The sequence below is a fragment of the Etheostoma spectabile genome, chromosome 9 (assembly GCF_008692095.1).
Source record: "Etheostoma spectabile isolate EspeVRDwgs_2016 chromosome 9, UIUC_Espe_1.0, whole genome shotgun sequence".
In the NCBI taxonomy this organism is placed as follows: domain Eukaryota; kingdom Metazoa; phylum Chordata; class Actinopteri; order Perciformes; family Percidae; genus Etheostoma; species Etheostoma spectabile.
Window position 1 is genome coordinate 8446657 of NC_045741.1, and position 27762 is coordinate 8474418.

A 27762-nucleotide genomic window follows, 5' to 3' on the forward strand; every position below is an offset into this window, starting at 1 on the left:
GGGGGAGTTAGAGAGGATGGAGGAAAAAACGGCCTACCACAGAAATTCCTCATACAGTAACTGCTGGAGAATGGCCTGCCTGAGGAAATGCTCGCTATTAGCCTCTAATTTCCACACATGCACATGGCACTAAGCCCTTTATCTCTTGGCCTCTTGCTGTACTCATAGTGTGGCAAAAGGAAGTGGTGAAAAAACAGCAAAGTAAAAGAGGGCTTAGAAAAGGAAGGTGAAAGTGAGAAGGAAAGGAAACTAAAGATAGATGACATGGGATAAAGGGTGTCTTTATTTGTCTACCTCCAGCTGTGATTACACTAGCCCCTCACACGTACACACAGACACACACGTACACACAGACACAGACACACAGACACACAGACACACACAGACACACACACACACACACACACACATTACCTTTACACAGTGGTAAAAGTAGTAGAGAGGATGATGTTCACAATAACTTTCCTTCTCGGTTTCCAAGATTGTTCGACATGGGAGTAAACCAGGGTTGTTGGTGGTGTATTCTGAAGCAGCAGGAAGCTGTGTTTGGCAAAAAAAGCTCTAAAACCCCCAAACTTTTTGACCGGTAGGGTAGTTAGTGGTCACTTAGAAATTTCAATTTCACTCCATTATAGACAGAATACCAGCTAAGATCAGTTGCATTGTTTTTTTAACCAGGGCTTGTGCTTACATAATTGCAAAAGGGTTCTTCAATGTTTTCTCAGTTAGTTTTTTTAATATGATATCAGATTAGTGAACAGAATGTGCCTTTGGAAAACTGGATGAATGGTTGCTGATAATGAGCAATGTAGTTATGCATTAAAGATCAGCCCCCCACTCAGATCAGCTGGTATTCTGTCTAAAATGGAGTGTATGCAAATGTATAAGTGACCCATAACCTTTGACCAGCAGTAAACCTGTACACTAAATGGCAATGACAGACAAAGTTAGTGAATAACTGGTGAACACAGAGGAGCAGTTAGAGCTAGCTGTTTCCCTCAGGAGCTGGTGGAAACCAAAACCAGAGGTAAAAGAGGAGTGAATATTTGTCAGGTAGGCAGACACACACCTTGGAATAAATGAACGCTAAGGTTGCTCTATTTCTGCTGGATGGGAAAGGAGGTAACAGTTCAAATGTTCTGCTAACTCAAAGGTATTAATAGTGAGGAATTTGAAAAACAAAACATACAGTTATTGCAGATTTCAGTAATCAGATTAAGAGGGATATTATAAGACGATAAATGTAGACTCAACACCATGAGTGTTGACGTTGGTGATGTGGTAAGTTGATCCATGCAACAAGCAGGTAAGCAAACTATTTAAACTGACCAAAAATCCTTAAAACTATTTTCTATGCAGTAAGCTGAACTGTGCTGAGCTAACCAGTGTTACAGTCACCACTGATTTTTGTATTTGTCTTTAGCTAGCAAACTCTACTTTTCCAGATTTTCTTTAGACGAGCCCAAACATCAGGCACGTGTTATATGTCAAAGATTAGAAAAAGATTAGTCGGTGAGATTTTCTACTCAAGCAAAATCCACAAGCTGATGTGCTCCTTAAAACCCAGAACATGTCTGCACTGCACTCTGGTCTCTTGACTGCATTACTAGTGGTAATCTTGCTATCAGGTTAATATATTCGGCAAGGTCTTTAAAAAAAGAAAAAAAACTATATTCACAGAAAAGAAAATCATTTCTTTGACTTTGTAATAGTCAGTGTGAACGAGCTTTCTGGTCGATGTAAGTCAAACACAACACACTGGGCTCCGACGCTAACACGTGTGGTTGTGTGATCTTTCAGATAAGGCTTTGGACTCAGAGCTTGGTGATGAATGCCTGCACCTGGGCAACACATTTTAAGGATTCCTGGGCCCTTACATCATCTTAGCTGATATTGTTGCACCTTTGCTACCCACAAGTTACTAAATGCTTTCCTTAGCTGATGGTTGCCTCAGGTTTAATAAAGGCATACAGTCACACTGGTGCCGCCATTTATTTGCATTTCCAATTTAAGATAATACATTATTTGCATTTTTAAACATAGAAATTCTAAAAAATTGTAATAAAAACAAAATTGTCTTAATGTCAGTAATCAATTGGGGAAGTTTCATGCGGATATCTATTAGTCATTTTTCTATTCACCTGGGGTGTCTCCCCTTAAAGCTGTGGTCCATGTTGGTTGCCCTCAGCCAGGAGCATTGTTGGTCTTGATACTGGGGGCCCTATTTTAACGATCTAAGAGCACAGCGTGAAGCTCGCTAGTTAAACGGCGGAAAAAAGGGTCCGTGTGCCAGGTGCATGGTTCAAAAGGGTTGTACTCAGTGTCTTAATTAACTCATAGGTGTGTTTTGGGCGTAACATGCAATAAACCAATCAGAGTGTCATCTCCCATTCCCTTTAAAAGGCTGGCGTTTGTACCTTGGCGCTTTGCTATTATGATGGAGGATTTGCTAAACAGGAAGGAGAAATTATCAGAAGAAGAAACTGATCTGCTCGTGAGTGAAGTGAAAGCGCGTGACCAGATCATATTGTGATACTATTTTATATTTCATATTGTAATTCTTGAATTTTTGATCTTTTGCATGTTTACGTGCTGCTCCGCATCTCTGTGTGTGTAAACGAGCATAGTGTGCGCGAGCTGTGCACGACCCTAGGCACATTTTACTAATTCCTACTGCTAGTATAGAGAAACTTTGGCCTGGAGATGGCTGGTCCTGTTCTAACTTGAGCCGAGGACAGTTACAGTATTTGGAGGAGCACGGATCTAGAGCCATATCCTACCCATCACGGTCCTGCATGGATTATTCACAAGATCCGCTCATCCTCTCAACATTTGTTTGTTGTATTTTGTTAAGTTTTAAAATATGAACTTGTTGGAGGGAAGGAAATAGGTATCTCCGATGCATGGCTGGAGTGCTGCTCTGCAGTGGAACATTCAGAGCTGCCATTGGTGGCTAGAAGCTATATAGCAGCAATATTAGTTATTCAAATGGTAATATCATTTACGTACCTTCTGATGAACAGGAAGTTGGTCCTGTGCCATTTTTGATTTTACATGGTTTGTATCAACTTTTTTTAATTGGTATTAATTCATTTTTGTAACTTTACAGGCTCTTCACATCTTTTTTTCTCAGCTCAACGTTTCCTACGGAGATCTGCTACTATTCCGTGAGTTTGTATTTAAAAAATTCTTCACATTACAAATTCTTTAATCCTCATGTTGTCCTCGGGTCAAATTGATCCATTTTCCTATATCAATGTTCTTTTTAACTAACCAATTGTAATTCCCCAAAATAACATGATTGATTCCACACAACGCTCTTTGGCAAGTACAAATCTCTACTTTCATCAATTTTGTCTTATTCAATTTTATAGCATTAGGGAAAATTAAATTGAAGTGGTTTCAAAATAGTATTGAGTAAAAGTTGACATAATCCAGTCTGTGATTATCAATCAACATACATTTCATCATACAATTTTTATCTAAATAATTCAAAATTTCCACTTTTGTAACACAAACATTGGGTAAAATTTTCTATAAATTAGGTTTATTGACCATAAATTAACTGCAAAACTAAATTAATAAGTGAGTGTTACGTATTGTTGAAAACGTCTCAAAAAATTGACAAACAAAAGTGTCAAAAGTGTGTACGAAAACGTACGAAAAAGTTAAAAACATAGATAAAAAGCGTTGATTTTTAATTTTGACGGGAAGACAACGCAATGGTCACGTGAATCTGTGACTGGAGAGAGCATACAGTCCCAACCAACCAAAGACTACACCAACACATTCCCTAGGAGCAGGGAGGAATAAACCAGGTCACTGAAAAGATCAATAAAATGATATAGTCTATGATCCCTGAGTAAACCTGCAGACTCAGCGTTCAGCAGCACAGGGTGGCCCGGCCCACCCCTCGCTGAAGTGAAAAAGCACAACCCGAATACAACTGAACACAGTTAATAAACCCAGATCCCCAGACACCCCTTACTGACACAGGAGCTGTGTGTGTGTGTGTGTGTGTGTGTGTGTGTGTGTGTGTATATATATATATATATATATATATATATAGTATTAGCAGCTGTGAATTTGTTACAGAGACTTTAAAATTTAAACATCGAATTATGTTTGTTCAACAAGCAATCTTTCTTATTTTTTTTACTAAATCCTGATTTCAAAGACTGAGAAAAGGCATTTTAACATCTGTAATAAGATGTATTTTGTGTTGATGATAAGATTAGTTAAAACCCAGTAAGGTTTCATTCAAAAGTGTAAACAAAAGTTTGTGATTGCCTAATCGGTTTATCTGATCGTATGCCTGATAGTTTGTCACTCTTTATTGGTAAGGGTCTCACTCTGTCCATTTTGTGTTATCTTTAAAGGCTGCCACGTATCCCAGAGTCAAACTCTAAAAGATGTTTATCACTGGAGAATGGAGAAATGGAGTGGCACATGATTGTATAAATCTATGAGAAACTTGAACACTCAGACATTCCTGGCAAAAGATATTGAATGTCAGCACAGAATGCAGGCTAATGGAGTGGAAAGTCATAGAACCATAGAGAGAGAAAGAGAGAGAGAGAGAAGAAACCAGGCCATGTGTGGAAGTGAAAGTGTAGTCCCCCCGACTTGTGTTTAGACTTTTATGAAAACAATGGCCAGGCTGATTCAAACCTGAAAAACCCTGAACGATCCTGGACCGGCTCAGCTCTGCTTCAGGTCAAAAGGTCCCTGTTTTACACTCCTCACTGGGTAAATTGTGGTTTGTTATCAGCTGGGAACTCATCTGAAAACAATCCCATGTGCAAGACGCACGGTGAGCTGCCTCCTAAAGAGATCAAACCAGCTCAACATCCCGTAACATTATGAGGTATGTATTAGAGGGTGACAATTTTTCGGGACTCCCGTGGATACGCTATTCAATTTCACAGTTGGTAACGTGATAGGGACGGATAGAGCATCGAAATCACCGGGAGCGGACAGGAGCGGGAAGGAGTTGGAAGATTTGCGGGGCCTTTTGTTTTTTCGGGTGGTTAACTCAGCTGCAAAATCTTTGGTTTGTCTGAAGTCCTGTCAGGTCTACCCGGCAACACCGAAACTCCTGCTTTGTTGCTACGCCACCTGGAGAAACTGTGGTGTTATATCCGACTGTCTAAAAGCGTGTAGCTTAATACTAGTGTAGGTAGTTTTTGGATGAGTCGTGTCCATTCATGACGTGGATGGAATAAGACGTGGAAATAGGTGCACAAACAACGACAATGCAGGATACTATTTTAAAAATCAGCAACAGAGGAGACGAAAGATAGCAGTTAAGATACTAATTCAGTCTCTCTCCAGATCCAAATACGTTGGAATGGGGAAAAAAAACTGCTTAGAGAACATAAGGACCTAACCAGGATCCGGTAGTCTTTCTCTCGGGATCTCGCAGGCAGGATTCCTTTTCTTGGGACATGGCGGGAGTAGTTTCATGGCTCGGGATGGGATGGGTGCGACAACTGATTCCTGTGTCACCCTCTATCATGTATAAAGGCAGATGTGGATGTGGCCTTAAGTTGTATCACAACTTTACAAGTCCACACAAACACAGACTAAAAAATCAAACCATCTGTTAAAAGGTGAACATGTGACCCTAGCAGGGAATTTTCTTTTTCATCTCGACTCTCCAGTATTAATAGGTAAAGCGATATTCTCACATACACCCTCAGAGTTTACGATCAGTGAAAAGTTTAGAGGCTGCATTTTTACTGCCTGCCCGTGCGTGAAGAGTATTGGAAAAATAAGTCTCTGTCCTGCAAGGCTTCTGAGGAGACAACCAGAGGAATTAGTTTGTGGGTGTCCCTGAGACATTGAGATCGGGAGATAACCCTGGTGTTGTCTTCCCGTCGACCTACAACTCTGTGTTCTTCTGTGTTGAAATTTCAACATTTTGTTGTTGTTTTTCTACACTTTTCCTGATGAAATTTTATTTTTATTTATTTTGGTCAATTTTATTCCAATTTTTTGTCACTTTTTTAAAATTATGTTTAAGTCTATTTTTAAAACAGTTTTTTGTGGCTTTTTCTAATGTTTTTGATGTTTTTTTGGTCACTTTTTCGGCATTTAAAAAAAATGTATTTGTAGTTTTTTTTCCTGCGGTTTTGTAGTTTTTTTTCCATCATTTTTCACTCTTTTGTCATAGTTCTGATAAAGAAAGTTTCAACAGGAGGGTTAAGGCTGAGGACGGGCGGATGTTTTTGTTAGCTGTGGGTAGAAGGATGGAGAATGGAAGGAGAATTTCCTCCCACCTGCCTCCCACACAAGTCCTCATGTCATCGGCACACTGGTGCCGTGAGGCCAGGTGAGCAATCATCACCAGAGAGCCACATCCAGGGTGTTTACGGTCTCACTGGACAAAAGCAATGACGACCTACAGTAAGCTTTTACAGCGAGGAACAGACATTCAGACAGCCTGGAGTGCGCTGTGCTCATGTTTGAACGCTGGTTTATGATGCCATGCATCCCTAGAATTTCACGTGGTCAGTTTTCTGTTTGCATACCAATTGCTACCATTCATATTAATCCACTTAAATTCATTGTTCATTTAAAAGAGAACATAACATTTAGTAAAACAAAACTTAAAACAAATTAATAATGAATCCAACCCAACAGCGCTTGATCATGAGAAGCAAATCAAAAAGAGGAGTTACGCTAACGCCTGCACCACTGCTGCTTTTCCCCAGGGATTAGATACTGAGAACATCCACTGTACAAGGGCTGTCATGATCTCTTTTAGCAGATATGCATCCCAGAAAATTAGCATTAGTAATTATTTTTATACACATGTCTGAGCCTCCCGGACGGGTGAACAGGAACTTTAAATTTAAGTAAGCATTCCTAGTCTCTAGTTTCCTTATATTTAGTGCCAAATTACATTGCTCTTTTATAGAAATGTCTTGGAAATGATTAATGAATTATTTGGAAATTATGGATGAAATAAAGTGTTTCCAAAAACAAATATTTCATTAATTTGAGAGTTTAGACTCCTATGAGCACCAGAAGCAACAAAAACACGATCACAGGGCACTCTTAGTTCTAAATGAGCTCTGTGACTTTCCAACAAGAAATGTTAAAAGGCACTGCAGACAGAGCCCCCCTGACCCCGTGGGCCCCTAGCCCGTGCATCCACTCAGTAATTTGTCCATGTTAGGTCGTGATAGCCTAAAACAATCGAGGCATACTAAGTATGGGACGAGAGAGAGAAAAAAAAACAGAAAAAGAAGAGGAGAGAGAGAGAGAGGAGTTCTGTCAGTGGAGTGCTGCTCGTAGCGCTACACTCATGGATCAGAGTGTCTACCCCTACCACAACCCACACACACACACACACACACACACACACACACACACACACACACACACACACAAACACCCACACACCACAACACACACACACACAACACACCACCACCACAACCCCAGTGGCCACAGCTGCCCCAGAATGTTGGTATGCATCTCTTTCCATTTTATCTTCCAATCAGTGAAAGGAGAGAGGAGGAGAAGAGAGGAGAGAGAGGGAACGAGAGAGGAGAGGAGGCGCAGAGAGCGGGAGCTCGAGCGGAGAGGAGAGGGGAGAGAGAGAGAGAGAAGGTGTGTGTGTGTGTGTAGGTGTGCAGCCTCTTAAATGTGTAAAATGCAGTTCTCTAAAAAAGTGACTTTGACCTTTCCACTTTGTCCTGTAGTGGCACCCCTTCTAAAACCGGAGGCAAGCCTTTTAATAACGTCCTGAGTCAACCTCATGGACACAAAGCCCAAAGGTAGGATTGATGTGTTCTCTCCAAGTCCTGCGGGATCATCTGAACGCAAGGCACCGAGGGATTTGTCAGTCTAACGGGAGCTGACAGGAAGAGAATGAACTTTAACACTCACAGGCTGCTTTCCCTTTCATGAGCTTCCAGGGAAACCTTGCAGTGAATCAAATCCCTCTACTCGGGAAAATACACCTACGGTTGTGTAGTAAAAAGACATACACACGGGCACTAACGTAACGGCACGTCGACTCACACACATCTTGTTCAATGTAACCTTAACCCTCTTATCCCTGCACATTTCCCATTTAAGCTGTCAAGCTGTTAAAGAGTGACAAATGTGTGAAATTAAAAAATACTGAAAAGAAAACATATAGTTAATGCACGTGGGCTACACACACACACACACACACACACACACACACACACACACACACACACACACACACACACACACACACACACACACACACACACACACACACACACACACACACACACACACACACAAACCCCAATGCCCTGAGAATAAAGGTTGTTGCTGAGAGCTCGTTGTTTCACTGATTTCATGCTCTCTTGCTTTCAATCAGGGGCTGTAATGAAAGGTCTCATAACTCTAACATTAACGGGACCCAAGGCCTGTTAAACAGCTGAATAGCCTGGTTTTGGAACTCAAAATTAGGACTCAAAATGGCTCTCAAAGCCTGTCTCGGGGGAGTCTCCATGGGGTGAGTGAACAGGTATGTTTCAGTGAGCTAATGTGACAGAACATTCTTATTTCAGGTCATGATGAAAAGTTACCTAAGAGTGTTGCCTAACAGTCCGTCTGTTCACTTTGTACCATTAATTAGACTGCCTAACGAATGACCTTTTACCTAATTACCCTGAGTTAACTACAGATATGGGCCTTTTCTGCAAAGGGGAATGTTTGACAGGTTTAGGGCCAAGGTGAAAAAGAACACGACGAACTGAAAAACTACAACCGTAAGCATAAACACAACAAGAAATGCTGTTGGTTGTGCTGGCAGATATATGTCCTCTGAGATAATTGCATGGCTAAAACAAAAAAGCTGCGACTTTATCCAGAAAAAAACAAAAACTTTTCAGGACACAACTTCTCTCTTAAAAATGCTCAGTGATAAATCTTGGTGCTTAAATGAATACAAGCTTTAAAGAAAACCTGAAACTTGCACAGAGTATGGAACATAGTGTGGTAGTATGGACTCTCAATGTAATAAATCAAACTAATGGGATGGTTGTGGGAAGAAATAGAGAGCATAAGAGAGAAGTTCAAACCCTGCTTAGTTTGGCCAATGACTGCCTAAAGTGGGTGTCATTGTCAAATAGTCTATTTCAGAAAGATACAAAAACTGTTGGATACAGCTTCCCCCCCCCCCCCCAGTTCTGCTGTCATAAAGAGGTTTTCACACGCTGTTAGACAATCCAAAAAGTACTTTGTTTGACTGTTTACCTTCCCTGGTAAAGTTGGGTTAAATGTTTTAAAAGCCAGTGTTTGCAGCCAACTTGTGCTTTAATTTTTTCCATATTTAACAAAGATCACGATTGTTCCCTACATGAAAGTATGAATCCCGTTTTAGTTGCCAAGAGCAGCTGTATCGAGGGAAATAATGAAACGTATTGACAGTGAATTTTGTGTTGACAGCGTTGCATCTTGAAAACATGAAAATCAATCATTTCTCCAAATGGATTTTAGATGGAAGAGAAGATTACAATGAAATATAAACAAACATAAATAAAAATAATAATAATATTTAACCTTAAAGTAAAGATGAAAACAATTTGTAGGGCACAAAGGAGCCAGTCCCTCTGTTGGAAAAATGTAGTGTTAGTTTTTCAAAACTGTTTCTAAAGGCTGTTTTATACTTCTGTGTAAAATCTACGCCAGTGCTACGTACGTAGGTACGTGAAGACACAAACCTACTAAAACGCTTGGTAGCGTGTCATTTCAAGGAGAGGGTTAACTTTTCCTGGTACCGATTTCCCACCGTGGTAAGAAAAAACAGGGGAGATACTTTGTTTCTCTCACTGTGTATACACATCAGGACCCTTTCGTAGGCTGCGGCAAAAGCTCTGGGTGGAGTCTCCGCAGAAGTATAAAACAGCCTTAAAGGTCCCATGGCATGAAAATGTCACTTTATGAGTTTTTTTATGAGTTCTTTATAAGTTCCACCAGCCTGCCTATGGTCCCCAGTGGCTAGAAATGGTGATAGGTGGATATGGAGTTCTGGGTATCCTGATCTGCCTTTGAGGAAATGAAAGCTCAGATGGGCCGATCTGAAATCGTGCTCCTTATGAGGTCATAAGGGGCAAGGTTTTCTCCTATTTCTCTGCTTTGTCCGCCCAGAGAATTTGGCCAACCCATGAGAGAGAGAGACATCATGGCTTTCAAACGAGAAAAGTGGCAGTTGGTCAAGGCTACACCCCCAACCTCCACCTTGCCCCCACCCCCCCCCTTCTCCTCCTCAATAGCTACAGACACAGAAATGACACATACTAACGAAAGCTCTTTGTGGGACTGGCTCTAGTGGCTGTAATTCTGCACCAAGGCTGAGTTTTGGAAAAGAGACTTCAGATACAGTATTAGGGACCACTAAGGTCTATATAAAAGAGACTTCAGATACAGTATTAGGGGACCACTAAGGTCTATATAAAAGAGACTTCAGATACAGTATTAGAGGACCACTAAGGTCTATATAAAAGCCTCCAAAGGGCACCATGTCATGGGACCTTTAAGAGTGAGGGCATACTGTCCCTGTGAGGTCATGATTGTGCATGGCAGGAGTCAAGCACTCCCACTGTGAATAAAAGTAGGCTCAGAGGACTAAACCTTTGAGCGTTTGATGAGAGACACTGTATGAGTTGTTTCCATGCAACTGCTCCATCTCGCGGGATTAAAAGAATACCTACCTGTTTGATTCTGACACTGACTCCAAGAATATTTTTTTACTAACACTCTCCCTCTATCCTTCTCCACTACCTCACTAAGCAAAGGCAGGCGGTGGGAAGTAGTACCAAACAAAAACATAAATAAAATGATTATTATACACTACACCATTGCTGTAAACTTGATGCAGAGCCCAAAGTCTCAAGGCAAACAGAAGTGTAATAAACATCACGACACGCACCCCCACTCTCTGCCCTTATCACGCAGTGTCGTCCTCCCGGCGCTGCCTCGATCAAAAACTCAATTACACCCCTGCATACTACTGTAGAGCCCAGTAAACAACAGCGTCAACACTGCTCTGCCAGCCGAGCCAGACAGCCACGCTCACACACTTCCAGACAGGACATTTCTCTGGCTATAAATAGACTGCTGGTGGGGGGCTTTCCACAGGCCGGAGAGCAGACAGTCTGACTGAGCTGGATCAAATCTCCAACACTATGACGCCGCACAAACATAAACACGTAAACTGGATGACTAGCCTGGTAGCGTGGTCTTGGAGCTCCACATACTTCTGAGAGCTCCTGAATAGAAACCAAGTAGTGGGAGCTACACACATGCCACACACTAACACAGAGTTGGCGTTGACTTGATTTTACTGGTGGTTAATATAGGCAAGGATATTAAAATCAAAGTGAAAATACAATTTTTCATTTCAGGCTTCAAGGATCCTCAAAGAAATAAAACTAGACAATCTGAAAGCTTTGGATATCCTCTGTCCAGGGTACAAGTGGCCAAAATGGGTTTCTTCAGGAGGGGGGCTGGCGTCTCCCTTAGATATAGGGTGAGAAGCTCAGTCATCAGTGGGGAGCTCGGAGTAGAGCCGCTGCTCCTTCGCGTTGAAAGGAGCCAGTTGAGGTGGTTTGGGCATCTGGTAAGGATGCCTCCTGGGTGCCTCCCTAGGGAGGTGTTCCAGGCACGTCCAGCTGGGAGGAGGCCTCGGGGAAGACCCAGGACTAGGTGGAGGGATTATATCTCCAACCTGGCCTGGGAACGCCTCGGGATCCCCCAGTCGGAGCTGGTTGATGTGGCTCGGGAAAGGGAAGTTTAGGGTCCCTTACTGGAGCTGCTGCCCCCGCAACCAGATACCGGATAAGAGGAACAAAGATGGATGGATGGATGGATGGATGGATGGATGGATGGATGGATGGATGGATATCCTCTGTCACACTCAGAGGTCAGCCTGATCCGAAGTGATGGAACAGACATTTCATTTCCAGCCAGGTTTCCTAGCCTTAACGTGAACTGACTCTAGATTTTTATGCACAGACAGACGTGTTTTTACAGCTGTTCTTGTGTGTCCCTTTCTTTCCTTCTAGGTCACCGCCAAATTTTATTGTTATGCCCTTGTTTGATGACGTTGGCTGCATGATGTGCTGCAGGAAAGTCAGTGCTCCTTAAATATTAAAAGAACACTTTAGAAGCAGTCAATCCCTGGAGTGACCTCTAGCTCACCCAGTTTGCTGCATGTCATCCCCCATCTCTCTCCCACCTTTCCTGACTATCCGCTTTCACCATCTAATGAAGGAAAAAAGCCCCAAAAAATAATCTTAAATAAAACAACCAGTCAGTCCCCTTCAATACCCTCTACAGTCTGGCTTTTTTCCTTTCCTTAATCATGTTACATCTTTCTTGTGTGCATGTTACAGGTTTACAAAGTGAAAAAGCCCAGAGTCCCCCCCCCCCGAAGGGACTTACCATGTCCAACAGAAACCTCTGTTCACAAACTGCTCTAAACAACTCTATTGCAGTCCAGCCTTTACTTCCGTGACAAACGTTAAAATGCTCACCTAGCTGCTAGCGTAGCACGCCCTCATCCTCTGCTTCTGACTGGCTAGTAGTCCTTACCTAGCTACTGCGCATGTCCAACTCCATACAAAGATGGAACAGAAGTGCATTCAGCAGTTTAAATAGTTCCGCAAGTGTGTAAAATCCAAACGATGCTTTGAAATTTGAGTGACTGTTGCAAACACACACATACTTTACCTTGCTCTCTACACTGTTCAGGTCAGTTGTCTTGGCTGAGGCGTCCAGATCAGTCACCCCTCTGTTGGGGTTTAACTCCTCTGCTGCCAACACCTGGCTCACCTCCTCCGCATCGATGTCCGTCTCCTCGGCGACGGTCGGCGTCTTCTCCGCGCCCGTTAGCTCCCGAGCTGAGCCGAGGAAAGTACACACACATACAGGTGGATGAGCACGCACGCCTGCATACACACATGTAGGCATGAGCATGGCCACAAGCACACACACACGCAGACATGGGCGGACACACATGAATACATTCAAGTAAGAAACATTATCCATAGAATCGCAGCATACTATTTGCATGATTATGATTAAATGTAAGTTTAACCTGTTCAGAGGTACAAGTCTTATGAGCTATAGAACAATGCAAATACAAACCAGCACTCACTTGTTTCATTAGCGTTTCCATATTGTGTTTTCAGTTTTTAAGTATCGCTCTCATTACTGTTAATACTTTCTTAATTGGACAAATTGGACCGGATTGGATACAGACCGTGTTTTTGCCGTAGCAGATGTCATTAACAATGGAGATCAACAATATTGCCCCGTGTATGAGACAAAATCAATGCAGACTGCAACAAAACAGTTCATGAAGAGCACTCGTACTGTTCTTCCTCTGCACTCCACACTTGTTTGTTACAACAGGATTTCTTGAAGTATTTTTGGTAAAGGAAACCATCCAATTCAATTTATTAAAACACACATTTAGTTGACATTTTTTAAACATTCCAATAACGCACCACAAAAGACCAAAATAAACACCAAAAAAGTCTAAATTCTAGCAAGAGGTCCCATGCTGATTCCACTAACTGATGAAACCCTTCTCAGAATCACAACACTGGCTTTGCCTTCAGCAGTCGGAATTGTCTTGAATATTTTACTATTTCATTTTGATTTGCCCACCAGGAAACTCAACGGAAAACTACTCTAAAGCTTGTTGTCACAGTTGGAACAGTTCTTCCACCTGGCAACAAAGCCTGAGGTTGTCTCTCATATCCTCACACAATCCCCATTAAATTGAATAAACAGGAAAATGTAAGTGTCATTGTTCTAGCTGTGATGCTTGTTATTATTTTACCCTTTACCGGGCAATGACTATGTCAATAACTATGCATGCCGTGCTTATGCATTAGTTATTGAAAACGGCATTTGCTTCCTGACTGGACTAGAAATATACTGGATGATTGCAATTGTAGCCATTGGGAAGTGGCCAAGCTATTTCTACACAGAATAGATGGAAGTTACTAACATTCACTCAAGGCTGCCTCTCCCCACAGCAAGTTTTATTAAAAAAGCAATCATCTATAAAAAAAAAAAAAAAAAAAACTGAAAATATGGATACTGTATGATTACTCACTTTCTTTGCTAACTTATGCACTTCATTATGGAACAAAAAAAAATCTTAAATTTAGATTAAAATACCGAGCAACTAACAACAGGTCAGGATTCTCACCCAAAATAGTTAGGTTGTACCAAGTTTTTTTTTTTTTTTAAAGATTATTTTTTGGGTATTTTCGGCAATTATTTATAGGACAGCTGAAAACATGAAAGGGGAGAGAGAGGGGGAATGATATGCAGCAAAGGGCTGCAGGGCGTAATCGAACATGCGGACATGCGGACGCGGAATAACCCTCTATCTATGGGCGCGCGCTGTACCAGGTGAGCTACCCAGGAGCCTCAGGTAATACCAAGTTTATGTAAAAAACATTAGGAACAGTTTAAACTTGGGAAATACTGTATGCTTATTTGTTTTCTTGGCCAGAGTTAGGAGACAAGATCAATACTAATATCTGTTTAGATATTATTTTTGTCTTTTGTTATCCAGTGCCTTACTCTAGCTGGAATAATCTCTTCAACTAATCTCTTCAACTTGCAATAGCATCTAGTAATAAGATAAATGGAAAAGTAGGTCAAATGTTTCAGCTGCGTCATGTGTATTTGATTTGTTTTGCCACACATTTTGACAAACCTCATCTCAGATTAACTCACTCACTTCGGATCTGTTTGACTGTTCAATGTCCATTTCTGCTCGCTCGCCTACTCGTGTCCTTTCTTTCCCCTGTCTTTCATCTTCACTGCTGCAGTGTCCTCTTCCTCTGCATTCTCCCCTCTACTGTCCATCTCACATCCTCACCCCTCTTCTTCCATACATACTCCCCTTCTTCCTTTTGTGCACCCTGCTCTTAGTGCTGTCCTCCCCCTCCACTTAAACCTTGTGCTTGATTACTTGCTGCCAGCTCTACTACTCTCTCTCTTCCTCCTACTTTCTACCCAGCTGTCAGTGCTGTCCTGTCCTTCCTCCAGCCCTCTGTTGCCAACATGTTTTCTCCACTGTTGTCTTCCTCGATCCTCCTCTTCCTGTTTCTCTCCAACTTCACCCCTTCTCTGCCCTCCCTTGCTATCCTTGGTTGAAGTTGTCAATTGTCATTAATTCAGTGAAAAGAAATTGACACAGTTCCTTGTGTGGAGAGACACATGTCAAAATATTTCCAACTGAACAAGTTATCTAATGGTTTTGTACATGTTTCAATCACAAATAAAGTTTTGGTTAAACCCTGAAGCCATTTTGAATGATATGAGGTATTTTTGACAACAGACTTTAAATGTATACAGTAAGTTATGTGTTTTCATACATATCGTTATTGCTGCTGGTCCTTCATTAGTGGATTTATAGTTATTATATATTTTTATTTATTCAAAAATTTGTAGTGGAGATAACCAGGAAACACGGGAAGAGAGAAAGGAATGGCATGCAGCAAAGGTTGAAATAATAAAGTTACTCATATCTATATATAGTATATATAGTTAGTATATCTTAAATGTGCAATATAGTAGGGTGGTGATGGCACAGTGGATATGACACATGCCTTTAGTATGGGAGACATAGGTTTGATTGCCACTGCGATACATTGTGTCCCTGAGCAAGACACTTAACCATGGTTGCTCCAGAGGCGTGCAACCTCTGATATACAGCCACTGTAAGTTGCTTTGGATGAAAGCATCAGCTAAATGACATGTAATGTAATCTTTTGTGCCAATATGCAACCTGTCTGACTTGTTTTTCCGACTAGGCCTTTCCGGTGCATGGATGGCAAAATAAGCTATAACAATATATTCCTAAAGTAAAATGATCTGCCTCATTTAAACTCCTGGCATTTGGAATATTACTTTAAGTGGAACTGCATTGGAAACATCGCTTATGTCTCATGTTAATGTGAACTGTAAAGGTAATATTTCACAGTTTGGCGTTATTTTCTAGTGAGTGGGCTTTATTAGTTCAAGTCTTGTAAGCCATTTTTAAGCAGTTATTTGTTGTTAATTTGATTAAACTGTTCGCTGGATGTTACAGCACTTTGTACAATTGTTTGGAAACTCTGCACATAAAAGTATTTCTGAGAACAAAACCCATTTCCTTTGTAGATTCAACCCAGTTCTCATCTCCTCCTCTGAAATTCACTTCCATATTTGATCTTTTCTTTACTCACTCCCATCCTCCATGATCCCAAGTTCTCTTTTCCTCTAATATCCATCCCTTCTTCCTCCTCCCCTTCACTCTCCGTGTTTTCTTCCAGCTTTCCCTTTCTCTAATCCGATATCTTCCACTCTTCTTTCCCTTTTCCCTTCTTTGCCATGATAATTAGTTCTTGAGATAAGCTCTTTGGCTGTGCATGACGGCTCTTGTGCTGCTTAACACAGCATGACAGCGAGTGTGTGTGTGTGTGTGTTTGTGTGTGTGTGAACAGGCCTATGCGTGTGGGGCCCTTCCATTATGTGTGGATGTACAGATATAGTGTGTGGGTGATCACTGGGCTCATCAACATGTGAAAGAGAGCTTGTCTCTGGAGGGCTGGAAGGGGGATGTGTAGATAACGGTACCTCGGCCTGCCCGTCCCTCAGTTCGGTGGGGGGGGGGGGGTGGAGAAAGAGGGAGCCCAGCGCTGGCTGCTGTAATGGCTGGAACGAGGGTGTGAAAGAGTTCTGTCCTCCCAGACCCCTCTCAGAGCCACGTGTCCCTGGGCTGCAGTGAAGCCCATCCTGGCCAGGCACAAGGCAGCGGATAAAAGCCGATCAGCCCGCCAGTGTTGCTGTGTGCTGCCTTCTTTCTTTGGGTTGACTCATCCATGACATTCACTCCATCGGCTTCTCCTGCTCGCCAACTTGGGCACAATGCAAGCAGGAACAGGCACCTCTGTATCTGTGTGTGTGTGTGTGTGTGTGTGTGTGTGTGTGTGTGTGTGTGTGTGTGTACATAAAACACAATCTGTTTGTGCTATCTGACAGCATATGACTGTGTGTTTGGTCTTTTTTTTTACCACAGCCTTGTGGATACAGTTCCATATTTCTTTCCATGACCTAAAAATACCATTCCTTCTTTGCTGGTTTATCTTTCTAAAGGTGTGCTCTGCAACACTTCTGGGCTGAAACCTTCCTCACACAGGGACAGATGGATCCTGGCTTCACCTTCCTTTCTGTCCCAATCCAGATCCCCTACAATCCTACACAAATTCTGTAAAGAAACACTACAACCTGGTATGTTTTTTTTTTAAATTCTTTTCAAAACAGATCCTGGAGTCTCCTTTTCAGACACTTTGTTCTTTTGTTCTTTATTTTAGACCCATTTTTAGCACACCCTATCTGCACTCTAACCTTCTGAACTCGGAACCGTTACATCAACTCCAACCACACATCTGCCTGCTTGTGTATTTTCTCTATTGCATAAGCATCAGTGTGTCCTGTTGCGTTAACATCTCTTGAATCAACAGCTGTTTGAAGGTGTAAAGAAAAAAAGTAAATAAATATAAAATAAATAAAATACAAAACCTCTGGCCTCAGAAATATTTCTTGACCTCCCCCGTCTGAAATGTGCATCAGTGTTCAGTGACACTGCAGGATTACCAGAACAACCTTGGATCGAGGTGTAACAACAAAATGAAGATACTTTATACCCGTTTTTCATTCTTTCTATTCAACACTGACTTCACTTCACCAACCTTCAAGGAGCTTCTCCAGTACAGCAACAACTTTTGATTACAATTCCAAATTCCTGCACAAAACATTCAAGCTTCTGATTCTTCTAAAGGATTGAATTAGAAGTGAACAGGCAGTAAGCACAGATCCCAACATCAGATAAAAGAGAAGCGAACCAACATGATTTTTCCCTGAGTGCAGAGCAGCATTGCTGAACATTTACAGACACTACAGGCCACTTGATGTGGGATGCGGACTATGTAGCAGGTGCATGTTGATCTTTGTGTTTGTGTACCTGTGAAAGAGGAGTCGTTGCCGTTCTTTTCGCTGTGGCAGTCCTCCTGTCCGTCTGCGTTCTGCTGCGTGTGCTGCAGACTCAGTTTATGACAAACCTCGAACGCCTGGCCCACTGTCCGAACAATACGCATGGCCTGGCTCTGGGTGGGTGGGGAGAGAAAGACAAGGAAAGAAATGCAGTTGTAATTCTCAGAAAACAACTTGAATAACTATGGAATTATTCTTATTATGTCTAAGTTTAAACATTGCAGTATTGGTATTGAGTGTGTTTTTTCCCTTAATATTTCTGACTTTAAGTTTTTGTTTTCTTTTTTATCCTGTGACCCAGTTCTTTCAAACCAACCACAGCCATCACTTCTAATGCGCCAGGGGATTTTTCCATAATATATTGAAGTCTAGATGTACTGATGTTCTTTCCACTAAAGTAGATTTTCATCAGTAACATAACATTTTGTTTCAAACAGACACAATAGGCAGGAAATGAAGGTTTCAAATAATCTGTATAGGTCACAGAGTCCCACAACGTCACTTGATGATATTACACAATTAGGTCTGCGTTTAAGGTTTCTGATTGGATCCTTCCTTTGTCCTCAGGTGCAAAGAACTGGCTGCGTCTGATTATGTCTTTCCGCCCTGCTCTGAAAAGGCAGGTCAAGTGAAAACAACTTAGGTGACTTAGTTTGTCTGACATGTCAGATCAGAGAGGTGTGGAGGCAGAAAAGATGGCATATTGAAGCACTGAGCCCCACGCTCTACACACACTACGCACCAAAAGCTGAATGAGCCGAACAGATGTAGTCATCCAGTCCATCCTAGTCCAGGTTACCAACTCTGGACCAGTCTGAAGTCTCAGTATCAGACCATTACCCCAGGCTTGGTATCAGATGAGAAATAGTATTTATTAGGCACATCTGGGTTTCCTATTACATTAATAACTTAAACTCGTTTTGACAGATTCGGAGTTGCTGGGCCATGGGTTCACTCCACAGAAGGTTTTGCAGGTCAGAAAAACTCCAAACGTATTCACTTTCTGTTCCGTGGTGGGTGTGGCTGCAGTCTTACTGTACTCACAGTGTAATTTATTATTATTTTATTTTTCTATCAAAGCATGCTGCTTCAGCTTCATTTACTGCTGATGTTGTTTCCATAGAGACAAAGCACTTTGTCAGCAAAATGAATTTATGTCCAGATCTCAAAAAATCTTGTACCGTACCATACTGACCCTTAAGGCGCCATTATACTCCGGATGCGTACACGGACAGCTGTGGACCCCACAGGCGCATAGTCAGTATGTTAGCCCAGAGGTACCCAAATGATTTCATATGTAGGGCCAAAATGTATCTGAATTGAAGTCCATAGGCCAAAAATAAATTGTGAAGAATACCATAATTCTTTGTAGATAAAACTTGCGTATGTAATTTAACAGGGAAGTCTTACAGCACTGTGCTTTACATTGCCGTACAACTCAGATTAATAACGTTAGGATTTTGCACCACTTTTAAATTAAGAAGAGAATAAGCATGAGGATGTCAAATGCCTTGGCGGGCAAAAACAATGGGGGGCACAGCCCAAACTGATTTTAGCCCTAAATCGAAATTAGACATCCTTGGTTTAGCTGCTTCGAGTAGATCACTACACTACTAGTGGTAGAGGAATTTGTGTTTCCTAGGATGGCGAAGGAATGCCTTGCCATACTCTGCATCTGACTATCTCCCACTGAGTACTAGCCAGTCAGAGGAAGAGTAGTGCAGGTTATGCCTACGCTATCCTAGGAAAACGCAAATTTGCGAAGCGGAGTGTGTATGTCTGCACAGAGTCCACACGTATAGGCCCTACCCTCTGATGACGACATTTACGTCACACAGACCCAGGCGGATACTCACACTCACACACGTGGACGGGTATAACTTTGGCTTTAGAGCAACAGCTACTACCAACAATGACTAAGCTGCCTTTGTGGGTTATACTTTGTAGTGTTTAGTCACCTCACTAGACTCACACAGCATGTGGTCCTTTCTAAAAGCTGGATGGGGTCCAAATTTAATGAAATCTCACCAAAGGCCATGCTTCTATCATCAAACTTCCAAAACCACTTACGTTTCCCTAGATTGTTTTCACAATTGAGGAGGGAATAGTAATCAGGAATGAATTCCTGATGTGATGATGATTATGCCTAAATGCATAACTGGGTTTAAATCCAACCGGTTAATGGTTATTAAAATAATAATTAGTTGCAGCAATGTAAACAAGCACAATCTTTGAGCTATCAACTGATCCGTGTAGCTACTGTAACAGACAGAACTATTTCAGACCATCAAAGCTGCAATCCGTAACCTTACACACATTCAAACTACGGCAAACAAATTACAGAGCGTCAGTGTTGTGTTTCTGAACTGAAGGAGACATAAACATGAGTATTTGATTATGGAGAAAGTCTCCAAAAAACATACATACTTTATACAGACTTAACGTCAATTAATTAAATCTGCCTAAATCTTCAGCTGTCAACTTTTGCCCCTTTGACATCTGTCGCCTCTCTTTTCTGATTTTCTGGCAACGCATATTAATATCCTGAAACAGACAAGACGAGTTGCTCTACCAGCTTTTAAGAAAGATTAAAGGTCCCTTTGCATGAAAATGTCACTTTATGAATAATTAATATGAGTTCCCCCAGCCTGCCTATGGTCCCCCAGTGGCTAGAAATGGCTATAGGTGTAAACCAAGCCCTGGGTATCCTGCTCTGCCTTTAAGAATATGAAAGCTCAGATGGGTCGATCTGGAATCTTGCCCCTTATGATGTCATAAGGAGCAAGGTTACTTCCCCTTTTTCTGCTTTGCCCGCCCAGAGAATTTGGCCTACCCATGAGAGAGAGACATCATGTCTTGCAAATGAGCAAAGTGGCAGTTGGTCATGGCCACACCCCCAGCCTCCACCTTGCCCCCCCCCCTCTCCTCCTCCTCAAAAGTTACAGACTCAGAAATGGCACATCCCAAGGAAAGCTCATTGTGGGACTGGCTCTAGTGGCTGGAATTCTGCACCAAGGCTGAATTTTGGAAAAGTGACTTCAGGTACAGTATTAGGGGACAACTAAGGTCTATATTAAAAGAGACTTCAGATACAGTATTAGGGGAACACTAAGATCTATAAAAAGAGACTTCAGATACAGTATTAGGGGACCACTAAGGTCTATATAAAAAGACTTCAGAACAGTATTAGGGGACCACTAAGGTCTATATAAAAGAGACTTCAGATACAGTATTAGGGCACACTAAGGTCTAATAAAAGTGACTTCAGATACAGTATTAGGGGACCACTAAGGTCATATAAAAGAAACTTCAGATACAGATTAGGGGACCACTAAGGTCTATATAAAAGAACTTCAGATACAGTATTAGGGGACCACTAAGGTCTATATAAAAGAGACTTCAGATACAGTATTAGGAGACCAGCAAGGTCTATATAAAAGCATCCAAAGAGCACCATGTCATGGGTCCTTAAGAGAATATTGCCTTAACAGCAGACTGTCGTTAATGGCTATAGAAACATAAAAACAAATAAACTAAGTTGATTTAAAAAATACACAAAACAATGTTGCCCTTTCTTTTGCTGTAAGTGGTCGGATAAATATACTGTCCATACTGTCCTTTAACATTATTGAAGGAACTCTTTTATCGTTTACTCTGTCCTCCATTTGCTTTTTTCCTCCTCAGACTCACTCAGCTTGCTGTTTTGTTCTCTTCTTCTCCTTTACCTCCATCCATTAATCACCCCCCTGTCTCCTTCTTCTTTCATTCGTTCATGTCTTTTTACCCCATGCTGGTGCTCAGCACGACAGCAAACACATGTGTTTTCCTTTGAAGATGTTTTCTAGAGGCAGTTAAACAGGGGATGATAACAGATGCTGGTGTTATTGTACACAGTGAAAACACCTAAGGCTCAGGTTCCCCTGACTCACTGATTGGAGAACACACAATCAAACACTATGCTGGGCACAGAGTGGCTTTCTTTCTCCCCCTCAGCCACCTGACTCTTAATCTTAATTAGTCCCTTAAAAAGGTTTGACTGCCAAAACAAATGTAACTTTGCAGTAACCTCAAAGCAGATAACCTAACATCTGTCATAGAGCCGCAAAGACTAACCGATTAATCCGACAGTAAATCTAACAAACTCTCCCAATCCAGATTCTTAAATGGGAGTATTCTGGTTTGGTGGTATGGTTTATTGACTCTGTTATGACGTTAAACTGAATACCTTTAAATTGTGGACAAAACAAGACATTAATGGACATCATCATGGGCATTAAGGGACACTGGTTGGCATTTCTCCCCGTTTTGTGACATTTTATAGACCAGACAACTACACAATTAATGGAGAAAATAATTGACGGATTGATCAACAATTAAGATAATTGTGATTTGCAGCCCCACTCTGTCTTAACAACCTGTTCATCTGCACCCATCACATCCAGATTGATGAAGAAGATGGCACCCTCAATCTTAATCCCACCTACCATCCAATTAGGAAAACACCTGCCATTGGGTTTTAATAGAGAGGTCTGGAACAAGTCAACTTTACACAAAGAATGTCAATGGGGAAATACTGAATTAATACACTAAATGGAGGAAGCGGGAACCCTTTAGAAAATAAGTCAGATTTTTTTTACATTTTAAAATTGAACCGAAGCTAGGTGGGAAGTAGTAAAAACAAAAGTGTATCTTCATTAGGCTATTGTCCAAAACTGCAGCATGCAGCTTCACCGTAGTCTTTAATCTTTGGTGCAGTAATGACAAAAATACACTGGACGCGCAAGTGCGGCGAAGCCCATGAAGCGGATTGTTTTTTAATTCCGGCGCCCGTGTTATCCAATCCGTCAGTTCATACCAGCTGCGGTCAGAAGCGAAGCGGCCGTCCCCGTCCACGTGCTAAGCAATTGTTTTGGCAATCAGTTTTGGGATTCAGTTCCGGCAATCTGTTTTGGCTTATCGGTTTCGGTGTCTCTTCTCTTTTTTCTTCGTGAGCCGCGATCAAATGTGTCAATCTAGTTACACTAGGTAATCAAACACAGCAAAGCCACAGCGGTGTGTTCTTGACTTAAGCAGCAGCAGAGCGTCTGTGGATGAGAGGGCACGACAGAGGTCAGGGACATAACGTTGAAGCATGTAAAGTATAAAGTCAAGCGTGAGAATATATTTATATTACCAGGATCTTAAAAATATATCCTTAACAAACTCACAGCCAGAGCAGGGATTTAAAGACAGCAGTGATGTGATTAAGCAGCGAGTTGAGCTTAGTTCTTTGTTCCAGTTCCACTCTTTTTGAGGACACTGGACTCTAAAGCATTATAGTAGTTAATGCACTTGCTGTTTCACTGTGAGAAAGAACAGCTTTGACTTTTTGCAATGGTCCTGACAGAGTGCTGCTGTGCGTACGTTGGTTACATTCTTTATGTGACTGAAAACTAGATTAGAGTCCATCATAAGAACATGTCTTGCTCTGTCTTTTGTCGCCACAACACCTCCACCTTCACAGACCATTGCACCATTTATTCATCTGAATGGGAAAGACTTCGATGGCGAGGTGTTGATGAAATGAAATACTCCCAGAGGCACTTTCCTGATGGATTACTCTGTAATCTCAAGCGTTACCTGGTGATCATCACAAAGACAAATAAAAGGACTGCCGCTGTGAAACCTTTCTAGAGTTCTAAATCCTACGCTGTAATAATAGGAACTGCTGTGCAGTGCTTCAGTGTTTGAAAGACTTTGAAATTCATGGATCTGTTACTCAAATTGGAATATTTCATTATCTCACCAGTCCCTGAAGCAACCCCCACCCCCCACCACCCCCACCCCCAATACAGCTCTTTGTGTTTGTTTGTTTTTTTAGTGGGAGGGCTGTTTCTTTTTAAAAAATATTTTTCAGATTATTTTTGGGAGGCTTTTCCCTTTATTAGTGACAGTGGATGGACATGAAAGGGGGAGGGAGATGGGGGATGACACGCAGCAAAGGGCCGCAGGTCGGATTTGAACCCGGGCCACTGCGGGACCGACTGAGATAGAGGCCGCCCCAGGAGGGCTGTTTCTGGTCTGAACATCTACGTCTCAAGTAAGCTGGGCAACAAAGCAAAAGACAAAGCAAAATGTGGTTCAAATCCCATCTTACACCAAAAGCCAACACTGCTATCTTTTAACCAAACATGCATCCTAACCCGAACCATAGTATTCCTTGAACAATAACCAAATTCTTTCATTTGCCTTCTTCTTCCCGAAAGAGGAGGTAAATCACAAAAAACTCATTAAGAGTCATTAGTTAAAGATACTGTTTGTTGGCTTTGTATAGGACTTGTTGGCAACTGTAAGTCCCTTATAAATGGGCCTTGTCAGAGTCTTGAGTGTTATCTAGTTATTGTTGAATGGACAGTCCCTTCTAAAACACTAATCATTCTCAGTTTACTCACTTTATATCAGGACGGCTGTCCTGCATCTAGACATGTTATGCCGAGAGCCAATTCTCCAACGGATCTCCAATTTTGGCAGCTGACAAGACCAGTAAGAGATTTGTCACTCAAACGCAAAAACCTGTATATCCTGTTGTAAAGACACGGACTTGTTCCTATGTTGGACATCTGTCACCATCTCTGTCTAGCTCTCGGTCTCTATCGCACTTTTCCTCTCTGTCACTTGAACTAAGCAAATGCACCCTCTCTGTCTGTCTTATCTCTCTGTTCTCTATACATCACGCTGCCAGTGAGTTGGATCCCTGCAGCAGAACAGTGGCTCTTAGTGGCTATAGAATAGGGCCCAGTCAAAATGCATTATTTATCCCAGGTTCCCCACAAAGGCTCAGCGGTGCAGCAGTCCACTTGAAAGTCCTGGCACAAGCAAAGATAAGGGACAAAAGGGAATATAATGCAGTCTAGAAAGAAGCAGGATAAACAATGAGAGGACGGCATGGGATTTACTTCTAATTAAAGCCTTGCTTACATCTTTCTCCTCTGTTGATTAGCTCATTCAATCATTCGCTCTTCTTCTTAACCACATCCCTCAAAAGCATACCCATCCATCATCTCTCCACCATCTACTGGACAGACAGAAGAGCTCTTTCTCTAACAGACACAAGGACCAAAAGAGAAAATCTTTTCTGCTCAAAGAAAACACATCACTTCTGTTCTGATGATAACTATCGGAGCAACCATTTCTGTAGTTTCTGTCTCAACCACTCCACTCTGTTTTGCACCTTCAATAACCTTGCACATGGGGATTTTACACATATTTATTTCCCACTCTATCTCCCTTATGCACATAGTGTATGTTATTCTCTATTTATATTTCAGTACAAGTAGTTTAGAATACTCATAGTGCATTCTAGTCTGGTATATTGTGTATTTCATTATTATACAGTATGCTAAGGTTTTTCTTGTTTTCTGTATTAAGCTGTTTTAATTATTTGCGGTGTTTATTTTCTATTAATATAAATGTTTCAGTGCAATGCCTGGATTAGCTGCTGTCGTAACAAAAAAATACCAATTCCATCCATCCATCCATCCATCCATCATTCTATCCATGTGCACATGAGGTATGTATAGTGTAGAAAAGAAGAGATTACAGCAAGAACTACTTATTTCTTCTGCTTCCTCTCATTAACTGCCATACCTGGGCTTCTTGATCACCAACTAACTACTCTAATGATTGGGGCGTGGCCGGGCCTTTGAGTTTGATTGCCTCAATGAAATTAGTGGGAGAGCTGGGAGGAATCACAATGAGTGTGTGAGAGCACCACAGACTGACATAATCAGACCAAAAAGTACTAATCAATGACCAGCTTTGGGATAGGATGCTTGAGTGTGAGAGCATGAAGCAAGTGTGATGAAATTAAGTCATGATGCCTCGGTGACTCTTTAAGATCCTTAGCTCACGTTCTAGGCTGTGCACGTCATACACACACACATTTGTACATTACAACGCCATGGAAGAGATAAGTATCAGACCTAAATGTGTTTTACTACGGACTGAAATGTGTCCGTAGCAATGAGATTCAAAAACTGTCAAGTATCAAATATAGGTATCAAATGGTTGATCTGATTCTTAGACTTCTTTACTTTAGAACATCCAAACATAGCAAATGTTGTACTTGTGAAAGTTCTTCTATGGCTGCTTTAGGTAAGTTTGGTATATTTTGTTAAAACGGGTGGACAAAGAAAAGCCAATGCATCATCCATATAGCAGAACTACATAAGCTCAGTGAACATAGTCAGCATAGTCATATGTGTCAGCTGTTCCAAGTTAATATCAGGCTGTCAACGGAGACTCAAGTCTGCAGTTTAGTTCTATACTGCACAGGATCTGTTGAATAATTACCAGTTAAAAGTTCCATTTCTTTCTTTCTATTTTCTTTCTCCTTTCCTGGATTCCTTTGAATTACATTTTGGTGCCATTATCATTTAATTAATTTCCTCTCTTAACACCCAAACCATTGTCCGAAGGAGGGTAGTGATGAAGAGTTGGCGTAGGTACACTGACTCATTCAAATAAAAAAGACATTTTGGTGATTAGTGTTGCAAATGATGTTAAATAAATCAAGTGGGAACTGAATAAACTGCAGCAAAATTTCAGATTCCTTGCACCTTTTAAAGCCCTACAGCAGCAATGCTAAATGAGCCATAGGTGTGAATGTGAGTATAAACGTTGTACTGTATAGCTCTTTTACAAATGCACTGAAAACCTGAAATTATTTAGACAGTATTTAATGTCCAACGGACTTTACCCTGCCAGCTCGCTGCTGCAAAGTTCATTCAGCGAGTCGGCGTGCTGATGACGTTTCTATTGGCTCGCACTAAACCGGAAGAAAACACACATCTGAGGGTGAAGAAGAAAGGCCATTTACATGAAGGCAACAACGAAAATGTCTAACTAGAGATGACAAGATTCGGGAACTTCTGTAGGTACGGGCCGCCATCTAAATCAAATACAAGAATACAAGAAACGGCAAGAGACTTGGTTGTTTACGACCAAATTATGAACCGTCTCCGCGGTGTAATCAGCATCATGTCCTGTCTCCTGCACGCTCTACCCTGCACCACCCTTCACCTAAACCAATTATTTCCAGTAACACATCAGAGACGGACAATCTCCTGTTGTGTGCTACATGTGTTAAAGGGTAACTTTGGACAATGTCGGGACCTGATCCCTTGGACCTTATTTGGAGTTTATATGAGAAAACATCTTAAATCTATCAGCCCTGTGATTGACTGCTGATCCGTCCACAGGAGGAGAAGGTCTAGAAAACAATGGTGGATTACTATAATGGAAAGGGTTCAGTGGTAGCTGCACAGAGAACTGAGCCGGCAGCAGGTTACGTTTTTGTTCCAGTTTTTTTTTAACGTTTTTGTTTGTTGAGGTTGGATAAGGACGTTGTAAGAGCCACAACAAGAGAAACACTGGGGGTTAAGACGGACAGGGAGTGTGTGACACAGAGCTGGCACTTGTTTTAAAAACTAAACTGTTGCTGTATATGACCAATAAAAAAGGGCCGCTACTGACTTCAGCCTGTGTTCACATCTCAGCACTGACTCATGATCAATATATCACACCACGGGTATGGAGTACCTGGGAAGAAGTAATCTGAAGCAAACACACAAACCCACCTACACTGTAGATGCAATGCCTTGTTCCATTGTGGAATATTTTTGTCTCTGCAGTAAAAGTATGGCAGCCTTGACACAGAGGTAAAAA

The 27762-nt window shown here is 41.6% G+C and overlaps 1 protein-coding gene across 2 annotated transcripts in view; it reads right to left on the minus strand.

The window, feature by feature from the left end:
- nos1apa (nitric oxide synthase 1 (neuronal) adaptor protein a) overlaps positions 1–27762 on the minus strand; it is a 162929-nt gene that overhangs the window by 25042 nt on the left and 110125 nt on the right. The window contains exons 6-7 of one of the 2 annotated variants that reach the window (XM_032525917.1): positions 18029–18170; positions 12727–12944 (exon numbers count right to left, since the gene is read on the minus strand). In XM_032525917.1, coding sequence (XP_032381808.1) covers positions 12727–12944; positions 18029–18170 — 360 coding nt within the window. The remainder of the gene's footprint in view (positions 1–12726; positions 12945–18028; positions 18171–27762) is intronic. The other variant, XM_032525918.1, reaches the window with a different exon arrangement.